This window comes from Cyanistes caeruleus, chromosome 2 (genome assembly GCF_971803275.1).
Source record: "Cyanistes caeruleus chromosome 2, bCyaCae1.hap1.1, whole genome shotgun sequence".
Lineage (NCBI taxonomy): Eukaryota > Metazoa > Chordata > Aves > Passeriformes > Paridae > Cyanistes > Cyanistes caeruleus.
In genome coordinates, this window is record NC_141702.1 from 114,976,580 (window position 1) to 114,995,323 (window position 18,744).

Sequence of the window (18,744 nt, forward strand, 5' to 3'; positions counted from 1 at the left end):
TTTCAGGTGATAGGTGCAGAAAGCACTGAGGCAATAAGTGGTTGTTTGCAGAAGCTTTTTAGTTTCTTAAGGACAAACCTTTAAAAATTTCAGGAATTTGTATTAGGAGTCCAATGACCAGTCATTTTGCAAAAAAAAAGCATGGGTGAATTAATGTATTCCTTTGTTGCAAAAAGGCTGAATCAGATGGACTAAGTAGAAGATTCTGTCATGCAAAAGGAGTTACTGTGTCACTGAAGTTCCCAGTCTGAAGAGTTGCATGCAAGGATCATTCCCAGGAGAATGATTAGTAAGAGGATTCTATCTGGATAGAGATGCCAAGTCAGAGACAGTGTCGCTGTTTTTTCTTTCTGTACTTTTGTTTGGTTTATGACTCTGTGCAGTTGAAATTTCAGGAAAGTTGTGACAAAACCACTGACTTAGTTGAATTTTAGTGACTCTGTGTCAACATTTTTACAAAATAAAAATCTGTGGCAGAAACCTGTCATATGCATCACTGTGAAGAAATTATTATTTTGCATCATCACAGCCAAATTAATGTGATGATGTAAATTAATGACTGGATTTCTTCATAGTGATACCTTTATTTTGACTATTCCCTATTTTAATATTTCTTTAGGCTGTGGAGAGCACCTTGTCCGGACCATACTGGCCAGAGAATGTTCATGTGCTTTGCAAACAGAGGATGCCCACCAAGCTCTCCTAGAGACTATGCAAAACAAGTTTATTGGTGAGTATACAGCCCTAAATGTCACCCAACGTCATTGAAAATGCAAGCAAATCTATTAAATAAAGATACTTATGCTTGTGATTTCTGCTGAAGCCTTGTGTTGCAGTTGGCTTTAGATTTAGTGTTGTGTTACATCTGAAAAATGTTAAACTACAGAAGAATATATTAGGAAATTTAAAGGAAAACCCTTGGAAATACCTCAATTGTTTTGTGAGTCATAGAATACCCAGAGAGGTTTGAAGAAAGAATTTCCTGTCTGAATCATGGCCTGTGGTGTACAATTGCATATTTTAGAATTGAGGGTGAGGAGCATTAGTAAAAATTCTTCATCATATTAACCCTTTTAAAAATAGTAGACCTCAAAAGCATTTCATGCTCTAAATAAATGCTTTGGACAGACAGATTTTGCTTTGCTATTTGCATCATAACATTAATTTCTTGAAAAAGTGAAATGGACTTTGTTAAAAAACCAATTTTTTCTTTAAGAGAATTGTGCCATATGTCTTCAATTTCTTGTAAATATAGATCTTGGTTTTTTTCCTCAAGTCATAAGCAAAATATGAATGTGAATTTTTAAAATAACCATAAAATCTTGCCCTTTTAAAAATTCCAGTGAAACTTGTGGCATATATGTTGACTTGCAGTGTTTTCATACCCTTTAAAATTTTTCAAGCTTTAGAATCCACAGACAATTTTCATCTTCAAAATTTATTATGGCCAATGTAATACTTGTAAACTGTGTTGCCAAAGCTCATTTTCTGATACTTTAATTAGAACTGAAAGAGGGACACATACATGCTTTTTCGGGCCCCAGGGACTGATGCCCTTGGTCTTGGCAAGCAGTGCATTGCAGTTTCTTGGTTTATTTTTATAATGTTGAATCCATGTTGGATTCTGCTTTTGACATTTGATTGTTTGAGGGGAAGTCACCTTTTCATTGGAAGACTGCATTTGATAATCTGCTGCAGTCATTTCTAGCTGTTGTAAGAGTGCAGGACACTGTGTGTTCCCCAAAAAGATTCTCATCCAAGCAGCAAAAATGTAGCTTTTTTAATTTAATCACTCATTCCAGTGCATAGTGGCACAAAATTAGGAATTTGTGTACCCAGAAGAAGTGCTTACAAAGGATGCTTATGATAGCTTTGCTATCTTGTAGCCTACTTGGCAGATGTTGTATGGAAGTGGCCTAACTTTAGGAAAGTCAGATCTTTAGTCCAGACTCTCCAAATTTATTGTGCTGTTTGTGGTAAGAGTACTAAAAGCAAGCCCAAATTGTACGTACCCTTCTGCAGTTTCATATGAGGGCTTGTACACACATGAGATGGAAGTAATTCATAGAGACTGACTGATAAAAGCCCCAAATTTAAATTTTTTTAGTTAAAGGTGCCTTCTTTAAGTTGCTTTGAGTTGTCTGGGTTTTCTTTGTTCTGTTTGGTAATGGTTAGCAAAAAACACAATTCTCATTTTGCTGTTTAATGCAAACATATTTTGCATAACACCACTTTGCATAACAGATGTTTTCATTTAGATATTAACTGGCTCCTATGTGATAAATACATTGTGTTCTTTAATGGAAATGTGAAAATGTTTCTGTTGGAGATAAAAGCCTATTAAATTAAATTGTTACAACTGAACTATCAATTGCAGAGAAAGAGGAGCTGTACAGACAGAGGTACCAGGATATCAGCGTGATTTGTTATTGCCCTGGGAAAACAGCAGAAAGTGAAAGAGTGAGAGAGACAGGATCAAATTTATGCCCTTCATGAAAAGAAAATTTGAGAAAACATTTGTATAACATTTATATAAATGCTTTGGAATTCCTTAGTTTTGATTCAGGACAGGTCTGGCTTGTATTTTCAGAAACTTACCACTGCAAGCTTCTGCTGCCTGACAGCAGGAATGTATCTGCTAATTTATTCTCTGGGCAGTGCTGATGTAGGGAAAAAAGTCACAGCCACCTCTGTTTTTTGTGTAGGTGAAATGCTTGGATTAGAAAACATAAAATCTAGTTTGTGCTTAGCTGTCCTGTGAATGAAGAACAATCTAGGAAAACATTAAAATCCAGATGCATCTTGCTGGTTACATGAGACCTAGTATTGAGTTAGTAGCTGGTAGAGAAATTTTGGAGATCTTGGCAGTTCTGCAGATGGAATGCAAAGTTACATGCAGCAAATACAGTGCAACAGTTTAAAATGTGCATTATGTGAAGTAGGTTCATACAAACAGTAGGTTGATACAAAATAGGTTTTTTTGCTGTGACTTTTCATAGGTGATGTGCTAGTTGGTAGCACAGGATGTGTGGGGTGGTGTGGGATTTCTTACTGTGAAAGACCAGGATAAAATGGGCTGATGGAGTCCCTGTTGATGGCATGGATGCTTCCCTTGCCTTCCTTAGAGCCCTGCTTTGTGGTCTTGTCAAACTGTTACCAGAATTATAATGGACCAAGGCATTGGAAAAAAACCCCAGCCTTTAACAAAGCTGAGCTAGAATGTTTTATCAGAAGTCAAAATGTATATGACTTGTATCAGAGGAATGAACAGCTGATTTTGGCAATTGCCGTCAGATTGGTGCTTCCTGTTTACAGGACTCCAAGTGTCTGCAGAGCCCTGGGAATCTTTCCAGCTAGGGAATGCCTGGCTTAGACAGTGAGTGCTGTTTAAACAGCAGGTGATGAGCAAACTCATGTCAGATGTACTTCTCTCATCCTTTCTCAGAGCCAGCTCACTGTGGAGAATGCACAACTGATGGTTGAATCAGAGGTGAGAGAAATTAAATTTAGACTTTTTTTAAAATGGAATAAGTTCCATATCTTTAGTCAAAGAGCACGAAAGGCTTGGTTCACAGTTAAAGAATGGTGTTCTGTAAACACAGATACCTTCCAAACAGAAGAACAGAGGATTTTGTTACTCATCATTCCTTTCAAATGCAGCCAAGTTTGTGGAATGTAGACTTAAGAGTAAATATTTGTGTCATCTCATTGGCGGGAAATCTGGGCTTTTAACAATGGCAGCATTACCAATGGTACTTTAAAACTTCTTATGAAGTATTAGAAAATAATGAGCTGGAAGACGTAGTTGGAATCTGATATTTGTTCTTTCCTTAGTGGAAATACATTTCTCTAGTCTTGTGTTTTTAAACTGTGTTTCAGTTGAGTGAAGTCTGCAGAAGGGTAAGGCTGACACTTTCTCTTCTAGAAATTTAGTGTCAAAGTCCTCTCTTCTGAGCAGGGCTTTGGACAGCTAAGAATCATACAATATGAAATTCCTGATTATTAGTTATGCTTGCTGGGGAGGAAAAAGCCTGGTACTTTAACAAGACTGAGACTGGCATTGCAGTGTTATAATTACTGTATAGTACATTATAGTTTCCTTTGGTGCTGCATTTGCTTGATGCAAGCTTTGTAGTATCCTTCATGGTTTTCTAGCAGAGGAAACAAACTATGGAAGCATTATTGTGCTTTTCCATGACACAGAGGAAAAGATTCCAGAAGAGAATGAAGTGATCTTGAAGTTTCATAAACACAACGTGGTGATGTTCCACAAGGATTTGTATAGGTCCTCCCTATGCTTCTCCGTGTCAGAAGCATTGGGATTTTATTGGTCTGTGGTATCATCAGTTAATTAATTTCTTAACATCTTCCCTGTAAAGTTTTAAAGTGCAGGTGTTTTCCCTTGCAGCTTCTTTAAAAATTCGATATAGATGTTGGAACTAAATGTATCATGAAATATAAAGCCCTGTGACTTAAGACAGTTTGTGCTTAAACATTCACCAAATAATGGTGCATGAAATTAAAAGCAGGCTTCATTTAGTGCTTATTATATTCCTCTAATGTTTATTTCAATTGTTACCTTGGAGTTTAGCAGGATACATAGCAGAAGCAGAGTGGCAAACAGCTTCACTTCCACCACATTCTGTACACAAGCTGACAGTCCAGTGGCTGAGGTGATTTATAGCCTGTTGACCTGAAAAAGTCAGAGTTTCATTCAGTGCACAAGAAGGTTTAGGATTGTTTAACTGCCCTCTGTTAAAACTCGGGGATGCTGGAGCATTTAATTGGTTAAACCACAACCACACCAGCATTTAGACCCAAGTTTTTAAGCCTTTGAAACCTGATGTAAACAATAAAGCTGGTAATGGTTTCACTGCTATGGATGAGTATGAATGTAAAACATGTGATGAGCAGCTGGTTCATCCTTCAGCTTGGTAAGTGTAAATAAAACACTTCATTTACAGCTTAGTGTTGAATCTGTGCTAGAATGGCTCTATGCAGTAACTAGAAATGGGATAAAATGGTTCAGGAGTGAACAACTCATATCAGTCCCATGATCTGGAGGAAACAATCTTCATCATGCAAGAGCTTTAATTCCCAAGAGATGCTGAAGAGAAAGGTTTCTTCACTTGTAACTGCAGCTCCTCCAGAGCAAGGCTGAATGTTGAAGCCATTATTAGCTTTAATACTTGTGAAATCTCTCAGTTCTATCCCTGATCAGTGGCTGAACCTGGGTCATGGTGTTCAGCTCTGTCTGCTCTTGCAGAACTTCATGGGATCAGTGAATAGAGAGTTGCTGTGAAGACCTGCTTGCTTGTTTTTGAGAGACCATTGCTACAGATGAATAACATGCAAAATACATAAATAAAAATGTGATAATGCTTTCTGTATGTCACATAGCAATAACAGAGTAGTTGAGCTTTGAAGGAGAGAACTGTGTTTTGTAAAATGTAGTTTTGTGACTGGAGAAGGTGAGGATTTGACCACAACTAATGAAATATGGGGTTTGTTTGGTTTTGTCCTACCCCATCTCTCTGGTGTGGCCAGTCAGTGCTAACATTATTAGTTAATGCTGCAGTTGGAGTTTTTCATGCCACATTCCTCAGTGGTATGTCAGTGTAACTGGGAAAGCCACACTGAGCTTCATGAGACTTAAAACGATATTTAAAGCCCCAGGTTTCTGTAATTTTGTCATTAGCAAGCAATTAGATCAAAGATTTATCCAGCAATTCTATTTTATTGAAGTGGAAAACAGTATTTTTGGCTAGTAGGCATATTTTGGTTTTATTTTAAATAAATTTTGAATTTGTACAGGCAAATCTCTCTTTCTGAAGAGTAAAGAGAGAGACAAAATGGTGTAGGAGGTGGGAACCAGATCACCTTTTCATTCTAATGAGAAACCATTCTGCCTTTAATATATGTGGCAGTGTTTTAGTTCCACTTTTTCTCCTCCTCTAAAAATACTAGTTAAATGAATATATTAAAAAATCATTAGCTAGATTGGTATTTTTTACAGAAATCTGCTCTGTTATTTTTTTTTGTCAATAGGTTGGCTGTAACAAAATGAGTTTTAGAACTAAATTAATGAAATATGTTCCTAAACTTTGAATTCAGTGTTTTGAGAACACTCAGATTAATTCCTGTGTATTGTACATGGATTCTCATTAGAAATAAAGTATAATACTGCTTTTTTACTTTTACAGATTTAATGTTGGATGCATAGCATTCAGCTGTCTGGAATTTTGCTTACCATTTGACCTACTCATTCACACTGTCTGGTCTGTTAAAATGCTCTTTTTAGCATAATTGTAATCATCATCAGTAGGTCTGCATATCTAGAAAGATCCTTGTTTAAAAAAGGTATAATATTTGAATCCCTCTTTTAACATTTTTTGAAAATTTGCCTTAATTGGAAAATAAGTAACCTTTAAACAATGTACTGTTCAGCATGTATTTAATTTGGCTTAGGGTCTGATTTTTAAGATCAGAGAAACAGCCTGAATTTACTGTAATGTAGAATACTGTAATATTCATCTAGGCCACTGGATTTTACTGACACTTTTTAGAGGTTGATTCCCCACATCTTAGGCAGTGGAGACATACACTGTATTGCTGCTGATTTTGCACTGAGATGATTTAGCTGAACTTGCTGCTGAAGGCATTTGGGATGGGTGAGGGTGTAGTCACACAATTTGCTTCTGATGTCTCTGGGAGCGGCAGCCTTCAGCAGAAACAGGGAAGCAGGGTGGCCTTTGGAAGTGGCGTGGGTGGGATGATCCTGAATCTTTGTGATTCCTGAAACTTCGTGCAAGTGACTGTGTCTTCGTTTGCTGCTTGTGTTTGGAGATGAAAACAAGGGGTTTGTTCTTTTTTCAGACTTCTCCCACCATTCCAGAGTAATGCTCATTCTGCAGGTGATGATGAAATGGGGTAGAAGATCAAAAGGGCAAACAAGGCTATGTTTTTGTCTGTAGGAGAGATAATGTCTCCCATCATCCTTGCTTTGTTTGCATAACAAAAACTTTCAAGATATTTGGTTCAATACTCCATTCAAATTATCTGCTACAAGTCACTTTAAGTCATTTTGTTAATCTCTGTGTCACACCAGTTGTACTGTTACAAAGTTAGTGCAGTGAGACCTGGTTTCATGTCACATAACCAACATTTCTTAGTCCAAGGGCCCAACCTGTGTCATTCTTAAAGAAGCCAGTGTCTTGCCCATCCATTGTGTTTTATGGATCTTGAAGTTAAGACATTTATCATACTTTTACCAGGTGCAGTGCTATTAAGTTAATCCTCTGGAGTTCTCCAGTTGCAGTAGGGTGACAGTGTACTTCAGCAGAGGCTGAATTAATACAGTCAGTCTTCCAACTTCTGTGTTGGTCTTCAAAGCCTTTGAGTTTCATGGACTGGTAATAAAGCTTCCATGGTGCATAATCGTTGAAGGAAGTAATTTGTTCAGAGAACAATTGTGTACATACTTAGGGCAATATAATGGACACCATGTTTAATGTCAATAAATAAATGGTAATTATGCTGACAGAACTGGGGCTCGCAGTTGTTCATGCAGAGGTTGAGAATCTTTGGATGAAGTAGTAAGCTGAAGACTTTCTTATGTGCTTGAAGCTCAAGTTTTAAATCACTTATTTAAACTCCCTTTCCAAATAACTTTCACAAAACACTTGCTTTGAGTGATTGTATTTTTTTATTCTGTGTTTTGCCGGAGATGAGTATTTTGTTCTTGCAAAGAAATCCCTGTAAAAATGGAAGAATTTTGATGAAAATGCAGTGTTACATGTTTTGCTGCAGAGTCTCTACATGGAAACAAAAATCCTGCTTAAATCTTGTAAGACTTAAAAAGATGATATAAAGGTTTCTCAGATTACTGAAAATTCTATCAGTCCTGATGGCATAGTTGACAAAAATACTGGGAAAATTAAGAAATATGTAATTAACTTATTTACAGACTTCTCTTTCATCTATTTTCTCAGAGTGTGGGAGAAACAAAATCCCTAAAAAGAAGTGATTAAACTAATGGAATCATTTCTAGAACAAGACTTCAGTGGCACCATCTCTATAATCAGTAGTTGCTATCTGGGATTATGTGCATTCATACAGTCCCAGTGTTTTACTGTGGCCTCGAATGTCCTCTCTGCAGTGAATACTGTTTGCTGGCTGTGTTCTGATGAAGTAGAACATTTTTAACCATTCTAATTAAAGAGATAATTAGTCTTTTTCTCTAGAACCTTGGAAGACTCTTTCATAGCCCTTGAAAGGCAAGGAGGAACTGCTTATTAAAAAACAAACCAGAACCTTTTCTGTCTCTTTGCAATGACTTTTTGCCACAGCATGGCTTAGAGCCTAAATCATTTGTGAAGTTTAGTGTAAGATTAGGTCTGCAGACCAAGTTCAGGTGGAGGCATTGTCTTTGAAGTGCCTGATTTTGACTTGGGTGGTAAAACTCTTCACAACTTTCCAAGCCTTGTGTTTCTGTTTTAACCAAACGTATTTTCCTGTTTTGTCATCTATTACCTTATCATGGGCTGCATTCTGGTTTTGCAGGGATTTGGTCAGAGTCAGTGAGTAATACAGGAGGTGTAACTGTAACTAGTGATAGCTCTTTTACAAAGCAAGTGGCACTTTAAAGATAATATCTGTTTCCATTAGATCAAATAACATATTACTGCTCATTAAGCATACTGCATTTATTATTTTCCTGCAACGTGGGTTTCTGTTGCTGTGACCACCTTGTATCACTTTTGAAGGTGACTGCTCTACTGTTTAGAGAAAACACAATAAAGCTTTTAGTTTTCCTTATGGTGAAGCTCAAAATTAGGTTTTATTGGGCTGTTTTGTTATTGTTATTTGCATTAAAGGAGTAATTCTAATCATACAAATGGCTGTGGGCAAGTTAAAGGAGTCTGATGAATAGATCTGCTCTAAAGTTCTTGTGGCTGGCAAATTGCAGTGTCTGTACACTAATTTGTTTAAAAGAAAGAATTGAAAAGAATTACATTAAATGGCTGTTGCAATTGTATGTTCAATTTTAAATGACAGTATAATGCAGATGTGTAACTAGGATGTCTATGGGCCTAAGCACAAGAACTTGATTAATTTTGTGGCTCAAGACATTTTAAATTGTATGTAAATTGTACCATTGTTTCCACATTTAAGGCTATAGGAATCTTATTTCAAATTACAAACCAGAGAAAGAATACTTAGGCTTGGTTCAGCTAACTTTAAAGCTTTTCCAGCTTCTGATAGAAGACTTTTATATCCTATGTCTTAAATTAACAACAGAGGAGCCACTGTGAAAAGGATGTGCTTAGGCTTTTCTGCTAGTCTTCATCAAACAGCAAGGCAGACAGCACAGCAGTTTGATGATGTCTCTGTACAAAGGGGTTTAAATTAGCAAAAATGAATAAACTATAAAAATTACCTAAATTTGCTTGATTTTCTTTTTTAGATATGTTTATATTAATTATAGAACAGAAAGAGCTAAGTATTGAATCACAATTCTTTTTTCAGTTTGACACTCCATTTTTCATAATTTTATTTTCTTTGATCCATAAACAAATAGGTTTGCACTCACAAATGTAATTTTTAATATTTTTGTTTTATTCCATGCAACTCTTCATTTTTTTGAATACAGGTTAATTACTAGATTAACATTTTAGAAGATTATTCTTTTGAGAGACTAAGAAAAAGAGAACCGATGCTTTTGTAAAAGCGTTGTTTGATCTGTCAGTCTTTTCAACCCTTAGTGACAAGATTAAAGAGGAAAAGCAGAAAGTCAAATTAAAAAAAAATATATATGCCCAAGAAACTATTCCTATTGTAAGTAATTCTCCCCAATGATTTTGCCCAGGTTCACCTTTTCTAGCCAATGAAGACGGTGTACTTGGAGGTGTGATAGTTCTCCGCTCTTGCAGGTGTTCAGCAGATCCTGAATCCTCACAGGAAAAACCAACTTTACTAGGTAAGGAATTCTTACTCATTTTTAATTCAGCTGGGTGTTAATTCAACGTGAAGGGTGAAATAAAAGCTCTGTGCATGTTTGAAAGCCACAGAGGAAACAAAAAGGAATTGACAAAAATCTAGATAGTGAAATAGGGAACAAACAAGGCTGATATTAATACAACTCCAGAAAAGAGCATTCTTTCTGACTCGTTATTTCTAAGTAGAATTGTCATGCAGAGGGTTTTGTGGGATCCTTCTAAATCTATGGTATAGATATAATGCTTGTGGCGAGGCAGGATGTGTTCTTCATAGGAAAAATTGCATTTATGGCTGGGAGTAATGCATGTAGCTGTTTACTGTTTCTCAGTAGCTTCTTTATGAAAAATGCTCCCTAGAAAGTTCTTTATTCCTCCTTTTTTGCAGAAGAAAATCTGTAAACTTGGAGGATACACTTAAAGTTTATAAGGAAAGTAGTTTATGGTTGTTTATTCTTGGTAATGGCCAGGAAAATCGGTTTAGATAAGTCACAGTTTCTATTCGCATTTGCACCAAACAGGAGTTTCTGCTGCTCATACTGAAATCACCTGGACTTTGCCTTCATCAGTGGCTGGCTGGTTCCAAAAGGGCTTTACATCCCTTTATCCCTGTTTCTGTCCTGGAAACACAATCCCTGTCTTGCTGCTTTATGACAGAAAAGTGCATTATGGAAAACTGTCACATAGTTTGTGTGGGAGAAACAGATGGGAACTGGAGGCTGTAGTCTATGAGCAGAACAGGGTGGAAAGACAACTCTGAGACAGTAAAGCCTCTTTAAGGGAAGAATTTGGGGTTGGGGGCACATGAATTACTCCAGGATGACACTTGTGCCATCTCCTTTCCTGTGGTGCTCCTCAGATGTGGAGCTGTGTGCTTATTTATTGGGTCACATTGACCTGTCTAATGCAGACTGGGGCTATGTTACCAGAATTGAAGTGTTTTTCCTTTGTATAACACTCTATTTTATTATTATTTACCCAACTGTGACATTATCTATAGCAACAGCATCCTGCAACATAAATTCTATCCTTAAAAAAAGAGTTAAAAAAACAAAAATACAAGTCTGTTTAAGTAAAAGCAAAGAAGATCAACATAACCTTCAATTCCTGAGATTTGGAAATGAGAAAATTTTTTCTATTTGTCCAATGCTTGTCATTCATATGAGAAAACATATTCTATTAGTGATTTAGCATTTTTTCCTCGAAAATTAATTACTAAAATCCTCATATACTGTACATCATAAGTAAAGACTATCTGTCCATTGATTTTTTGTTTTCTTTCCACTGAAATAAGACTGAATAATAGCTGTAACACAGTACTTTTTCTGTGCCATGGAAACTTCCTCCCTTTTAATGAATGCAGAGATAATACATAATTAAACATATGTAGTATTTGTGTTGTTTGGACTGAAAATAAGTTGAAAATAATAAAATTTAATACTGAAAAACTTCATGTATAGAATAAGGAACGCTCATGTCTTTGTTACAGGAATCATCTTTATTTATTTCTTTTCAATATTGAGAAAAATTGCAAGGAAGGAACTTGTTAAATGGTTGAAAATATACTCATCTGAAGATGTTTCGCATGTAATTTAGAATTTTCAGTATAGTTCCCTATTTGTAGTGGCTGACAATAACCAAGGTTGTGGTAGTACAGGCTAGTTTTGGTAGTTATCAAAAGCCAAGATATAATATTTTCAGGGTATTTGGCCTGAACTGTTTACCAGCTTATCAAAATTGAAAGATGAGATTCAATTTGTTTTTTAGAAAAATGCTTTCACTGACAGTGGAGCCTTTGGGGTACCATGGAGAGGTTGGCCCCATTGACCACACATTGATTGTGCTGGATGTGTTTCATTCTCTGAAAGCTTTTTTTTCAGCTCTGGTGGTATCAGTCACAAATCTGTTACGGGGGAGCAGAGCACACACCTCGGTGAAGTTAATTTTTCTTTTATGATGATATCTGCATATCTGTCAGAATCTTCAAGTCTTGCTGGGATCATCTAAGCTTTGATCTCCTGCTCTGGTTTAATTGCTATGCAAGGAGAAGTGGTTCAAAGGATAAGTGTGCTCAGCAGGCTGTGACCTTCATCAGCCACGTTAAAGGAATGTGAGGAATAGGAATGAGTAAAAGTTTTAAACCCATCTAGTGTGATGCTTCTTTGCAATATTAAAGTCACTGTCAAAAGAAATATGTGGAAATGTCTGTTCGTGGAATCTTGTGTAATTCATGTTAGACATCTCCCATAATTCAGAGGAAGAATTTGTGCTTCAGTGCATTTTTAAAAATCCTTTTACAGAATTCTGTGAAATGCCTTGAATTCTGATCAGCTATTTTTTTTCCTTTCCCCTGTTCCAAATTATGGACTTCATGAACACAAATAAAAATGACCAGGACAGACAGCAGGAAGAAAACAATGTGGCAGTTTATAAACCTACACTGATGGAAAGCTGAACATATGAACAATGTGCTCTGTCTGAATTTTGTGTTGCAGCTGAGTAGGAGTGTGTTTGTGTACATAAAGATACCTGCAGATGTGCCAGGCAAGTAAAGGTTACTGGAACAGGCTGTTAAACAACTGATAAATCAGGACACTTTCAGACTTCAGGACAGCACATCACTGGAATAACAGGCATTAACAATATATGTGAGCGGTGATTGGCTTTGTTAAACATTATCACTGCAAGCATGCCAGTTGGTCTTTAACACTGATACCCTAAATTAGCTGTGAGTGCAGTACCAGAGAGCTGGTGATGTATATCTGGTGCTGGAAGCACAGGTAATCACACCTGAGAGTGCTTTGATAGGGGTTTCTTCTTCATCTTTCTTTCCTCTCTTAGCTTTGGTGCTCCTTACACTCTCCACAAAGAATGGGGATGTTTGTAATTCAGCATACTTTTGAATCCAGGACATCGTCTAATTTTGCCAGAAATGTTTCTTTCTTATTGTGCATGTTACTCTGATTCCATCAGACACCTCTCTTCCTTTTTCTGCAGGATAAATTTGCTTTTACCAGATGTCTTTCCTGCCTTCTCTATATCTTCAATTCCCATATTGCAGATTTGACTATTTCTGCATGTTTGCCTGTATCTTGCCTGGGCAGCTAAGCCACAAATCCCCTTTTACCTGTTGATAGTAGTCCATCTGGCCTATGCTGTTGAAGTGTGCTTTTGTCTGGGCTCAAAGTAGGCAAAGGCGAGTTCTATCAGCTTTTACTCATGACTGGAATAGGCCACTGCTTTAGAAGTTGGTCCAGTTTTTAACTGCAGTTTCAGTTGATGTATTTCTCATCTTGGAGGCTCCCTATCATTCAAGTAACATTCTCATTCTAGGTAATAGTTCTGTAGTGTGTGACACTGAATACTGAGGAAAATCTTGGTTGTTTGATAGCTGTTTCTTTTGAGATTTAATCACTTTTGTTCTTTGTTTTTTATCCTTGTTATATTTGTTCCTCAAGACACCAATCTTGTTAAATTACATTTTGTATTTTAAACCAAGGCCTTTTTGTAACTTGTTGCATTTTCCTTTATAGTGGAATTTCTGTGGAGCCATACAACAGAGAGCATGTGTGTTGGATACATGTCTGCACAGGATGGCAAAGCAAAGGTAAGCCATGAGGAATAGGCTGTAATACAGTAGAATGAGTGCAGAGGCCAAGGAGAATTTGAATTAATGATAATGAAGTATATAAGAAATTTCTTTCTTGAAGAGAGCAGAAGAAGTAATGGTTGCATAAGCAGCTAAATGTGTCAATTGATTAGGCATTTCTAATTTCTTTATTTAATTGCAGCAGGTAACAGCCCTACACTAACATATGTTCCATGTCAGGATAAGGTGCCACAAGCACATGTCCATTCCCTCTGCTGACAGTAATTGCATTTGGATAACTTTATTCATCTTGATTCAGTTACGCTGGTACCATATTTTTCCGTGAGCATGTCTTCCTTCAGATAAAGCAATTGCACCATCAAGGAAGATATAAAACAAACTTCAAACAAGTTCCTAGAATAGCCTATATGATAAATAATTCCAATAGTGCCATCCTTATTTTCAGTTTCCTGGGGACTTATAATTGATTTTTAATGAGAGAAATATTATGTTAAAACTGAATTTAACAATGAAAACAGGAAAATTCTGTCACAGTAAGGATTACTTCTTGTATGTATGAGTGGATGAGCCATCCATTCTTGGGAAAAGAGCATGGAAGGGAGAAAAAGGAGGGTACTGTAGTGTGGCAACTAAAGCATTTAGGAGAGATACTTGGAGAACAGGGATGAACGTGGGAGAAGCTGCAGCAGATACAGTCATAGTTTCTGTTGGCATCAGTGCAAAGGGAGATGTGACCAAGGTATTACAAGAATATACAAAAGAAGAAAAATCAGCATCAGATATTTTACATAGCAAAACTGATGTGTCACTGTTTCAAGCACTGGAATGGATAAGTTCATCTTCAAGGCATAAAATGTGCAGGAAAAAAAAGGCAAGAATGCCCCAGAAAGACAAGAAAGATAACAAGCAGCTGATGAAGAAAGTGCTGGTAGAGGTGTAAGTGAATTATTTGTGTCATTTTTGAATAACTTAGGTACAATTATTTCCAGATAGCTATATATGGAAGACAGTGTGGTTTTACTTCTTTTCTTAATATTTATTTCAGATTTAGTTGAAAGAAAGTCCAAACTGAAGTTAAAAGCTCAGATTGAACTGAATGAAACTAAAGCAAGTTCAACCACAGATGTTCTAGTATTTGCTAGTTAGCTTTAAAATTGTTGTCTTGCATTTGCACTGGAAGAATAACTGAGAATAAAGGATGTTAAATGTTTCCAGTGTGCACACCTGCCTCTGACTTACACTGTGAAGCTCAAAATGTTGGTGTTTCTTCCTGGTAATGTCCAATTAATAAATAAATGCTAAATATGTAATATTTATATATTACAAATATAAATAAATATAAATAAATTTAATAAATAATATTAAATATGCATTTTAATGTCTGGTAATGAGTATTAACATGACAGTGCCATGCCCAGAGTTGCTTTCCTACTCACAGTTGCAACATTTGACATCTGGTGTGCATTGTTTTCATACTGCTGGTAAATTCTCCAGCTGGTAATCCTGATTGTGCTGACAGACACAGCTGCTCTTCTTGGTTCACTTTTAAATTATGTTTCTGACCTTCACTGAAGAGTTAATCCCCCTCCCTTTCTTCCTTCTTTGAGTCTGTGGCCACAAATGCTTTCCAGAGAAAAACCACAAACGCTTTTGCTGCTGACTTCTATTGATCAAAAAAAGTCTTCTGTCATAAAAGCTGGAATTTTGTTCTGCTACAACTAGGACTAAGTTATAGACGGAAAACTGGGCTTGAAATAGAACACAACGTATTGCAAGTGAAAAAAAACCCAACTCTTTTCTTTAATTGAGTGACTGTTTTGCTACAGTTAATTTTGAGTGCTTGCCATGAAAGAATAATGGGATAAGAGTTCATAAAAGTATAAAATATCACTTGTTTATGAGGACCATAGCAAAATGATTAGGCAGCAGCTTGTAAGGAAATATTTGCTTTCCTGTTTTTCTAGGGTGGTAAAGACTTTCAGGTTTTATTTCTTTCATCAGTCTAGGACTTGAGTTTTGTTCTTAAATAGAGGGGCTGTCACACTGGCTGATTTTTAACTGGTTCAATTTAATCAACTATTTAATGAATATGAAACAAAAGCAAGACTTAACAAGTGAGGAGGTTTTTAATTATCTGCTGTTATGAACTAGACTAATACTAGAATCATATAAAGGGGTACATACTAAGGAGAAAAGGAGCCTGCTTTACTGTCTTAGTGTGATTCTTTGGGCAGGGAAGGTTAATGCAATTCATAACAAGACCTAGCAAATGGTGGTTCTGAACCCCAGATGGAAACTGTGGAGGTACAGGATGCCTTTCTTACAAGGCAAACATAAGGTAGATGCAACTCACCTGCAGACACTGGTGTGCTCAAGACATGGAGACAGCCAGTTGTCTGCCAGCAACTGCTTAAAAGAGGAGTGGGACAGGAAAGTGGAATCAGACTTGAAGTGGTTTGTACACCCTGACCTGCTGGTGCTTCTGGCTTCTAGCAGTGTGAGCTCTCCAAGCATTAATTTGGAAGTACCCTTGCACCAGGGGTTTGTTTGCTCCTAGTTTAGGCAAGACTGGGTTCTGCAGCTGGCCACTTAGCTCCAGATCAGACTGCCTGAACGTTGGCTCACCAGCACCAAATGGCTGAGCCTGCAGGAGCTGTGCCCTAATAGTGCTTTGATTTAAAGTATACTTTCTGAAAAGGTGTCCAGTCTTTTTTTTTAAACCAGGATGCCAATGGCCCAGAAAAGTCACCATTTCCTATTGGATTAAAGTGTTTGGTTGAATGTTGCTTTAAAAATCCTGCATAGCCTTGCCCCATGAACTAAATTCACACCTTATTGCTGACACAGTCAGCAACCTCTGGTTGTGTGTCCTATCAGCTCTTTCTTGATGCTGAAATTATTTCAGCTCCTCCACCACTCATAGCTCTGGAATTGACATACCCAGCACGTGCACGGTGAACGACCCAGTGGCTTCCTTCAGGTTCTTATACCACAAGCAGCTAATCAAGGCATATCTTCGCTGTTTCAACTGTGCTTTTCTTTTTTTCTTGTCATCCTTCTCAACACAAGCAGTGTCATAATCACTTGATGCCAACCTTTGTCTTAAATTGGATGTGGAAGGACACAAGCTGTCCATCTGAACTTTTTGGCTCTTTCCTATACTTCTTGAACTAACCTGCACCACCTGGTGCTCCACCTAACCCAGGCTGGTGCTTGGGAGCCTCAGTTATCATGAGCTTAAGGGGCAGATATACTCTGGCTTAGGAGCTGCTGGAGCCAAACCTCCTTCCTTAAGCAATACTGTGAGGGATTGTTTCAGCATCAGCCCTGTTCTTTGGGAGATGAATGGGCTTCCCAAGATCTCTTGAAGCAAGGTCTTGTATCACCACCTCTGTGATGGTAGAATTGTCACAGTAGTTGATGTTCAGCTCCTGTCTGCTAGTGAGGCTGCTGGAATTTTCTGGGCTGCAGTGGAAGTTTCTGGCTGCAGATGTGAGAATAGATAGAAGCAGATAGAAAATACTAGTTTGTGGGTTCCCTCTGTACTCACACTGCTCCTTTTGGAACTGCTGCATCAACAAAGGTTATGACTTCTAGATTGGAGGACTGGGGGATTAAATAATTGCATGAACTGAAGAGGGTTTTTTTTTTGTTATTGTGTTGTTGACTCATGAATTACTTAATATGAATTTAGGATCTTTGATAAGCAATTGTTTCTTTTTCCAGTCCAAATTTTCTTCTCTTTCTGAGATACTAGTTGGCCTTCAGAACAACCTTCCAGATGCTTGGGGTTTTTTATGGCTCCATAATAGATCTAACAATTGATCATAGCATCAGCTAAGAAGGTCACCCTGTTACCAGGGTTCTGACTTGTTTAACATTACTCTGGCAGGGTTCAGTCATTTTCTGTTTTCCTGAACTGAGTGGGTTATGTTCTGAGAGCTTAAGCATGTTTGTTGTCACCACTGGGGAAGTAGCTCTACTCTAAGGTGTTGCTTCTTGCATCTCTGTCCATACTGTCATGGTTAATGTGCAATACTCCAGGTCTTAATAGTTTATGTGGCATTTGGTAGAGCAATTTCAGTGTCAGTTTGCACGAAGGGCTTGCAGACCTTCTGCCATGTACTTTGGGATGGGAAGAAATAATTCCTTCAATTTACCCATAATGTGATTTTAGATTAAAATGAGGATTAGGAAAAGAAGGATGTTAATGGTTAGGTTGCACAAGTTAGTTGTCTCTTCTTAGTTACAAAGACTTCATATCTTCTTGTTCCATGTCTGGTTGCTCAATGGAGGATGCTTCAAAGGAAAAGAAATTCTTCAATCTCAAATGGGACTGCAGCATATGCCTGCAATGTGAGTTCACATACCAACGGCATCTCTTGAGGGTTCTGGCTATGGGTAGGCAGCGTTTGATTTAATGTTGTGTATCTGTGCATAATCAGACAGGAGCCCTTTTCTCTCAGCCAGGGTCTGCAGAGTATTTGTTTACTCAAGTCCTGCAGTGTTCTGTGTGCAGAAAGTGTAAATGGCTGGGACACTTACTTTTTCCTGGATCTGACAAATGTCTTGTCATGGTGTTTGAGAGTAGGTGGTGGTGGCTGATGTTTCTGCTTGAAGACAGGTAATTCCTTGCTTAGTTTTTAATAGTGTTTGAAGTTAGATTGCTTTATTTCCAGTGCAAAATCCCATCTCAATACCAAATAGCAAAATGCAGTTTTGGTAATTTATTTTGTATAAGTAATTGAAATAATTTATCAGCTCGCTGTATTTCTTAGTATTTATAAATCTGCTGTATTGTCTCTATGAATGTTGCAAACTTTGGCAATTACTGTAAATGTTGCAATGTTTTTGCGTAGTAGTTCAGACTCATAGGTTTTAGTTTTTCTGACAGCTGGATGACTTAGACAGCAAATTTAAAAAGCCCAGTTGCAATATTGAATTTAATCCAATTCAGTTGCCAGTTTAAATCTCTTTTTGGCAGCTATTCAGTTCTTATAACACGAACTGCTAAGCTTTATGTTATGGCAGGTTTTAATAATGCAAAGCTACATAAGCCATTCTTTCCATTCTCAAATGAACCAAATTCACATTACTTTGCAAAACATGGTGCAGCAGTAGTGGAGAGTGTTGCATATT

The 18,744-nt window shown here is 37.3% G+C and overlaps 1 protein-coding gene across 7 annotated transcripts in view; it reads left to right on the plus strand.

The window, feature by feature from the left end:
- TASP1 (taspase 1) overlaps positions 1-18,744 on the plus strand; it is an 85,664-nt gene that overhangs the window by 52,544 nt on the left and 14,376 nt on the right. For 6 of the 7 annotated variants that reach the window (XR_015283885.1, XR_015283886.1, XM_086879298.1 and 3 more), the window contains exons 11-13: positions 620-730; positions 9,869-9,979; positions 13,529-13,602. Coding sequence is in view for 5 of the 7 variants with exons in the window: in XM_086879298.1 (XP_086735424.1) it covers positions 620-730; positions 9,869-9,979; positions 13,529-13,602 (296 nt within the window). In the remaining 2 variants the exon portion in view is untranslated. Of the gene's footprint in view, positions 1-619; positions 731-9,868; positions 9,980-12,390; positions 12,540-13,528; positions 13,603-18,744 lie in introns of those variants that run through there. The other variant, XM_086879302.1, reaches the window with a different exon arrangement.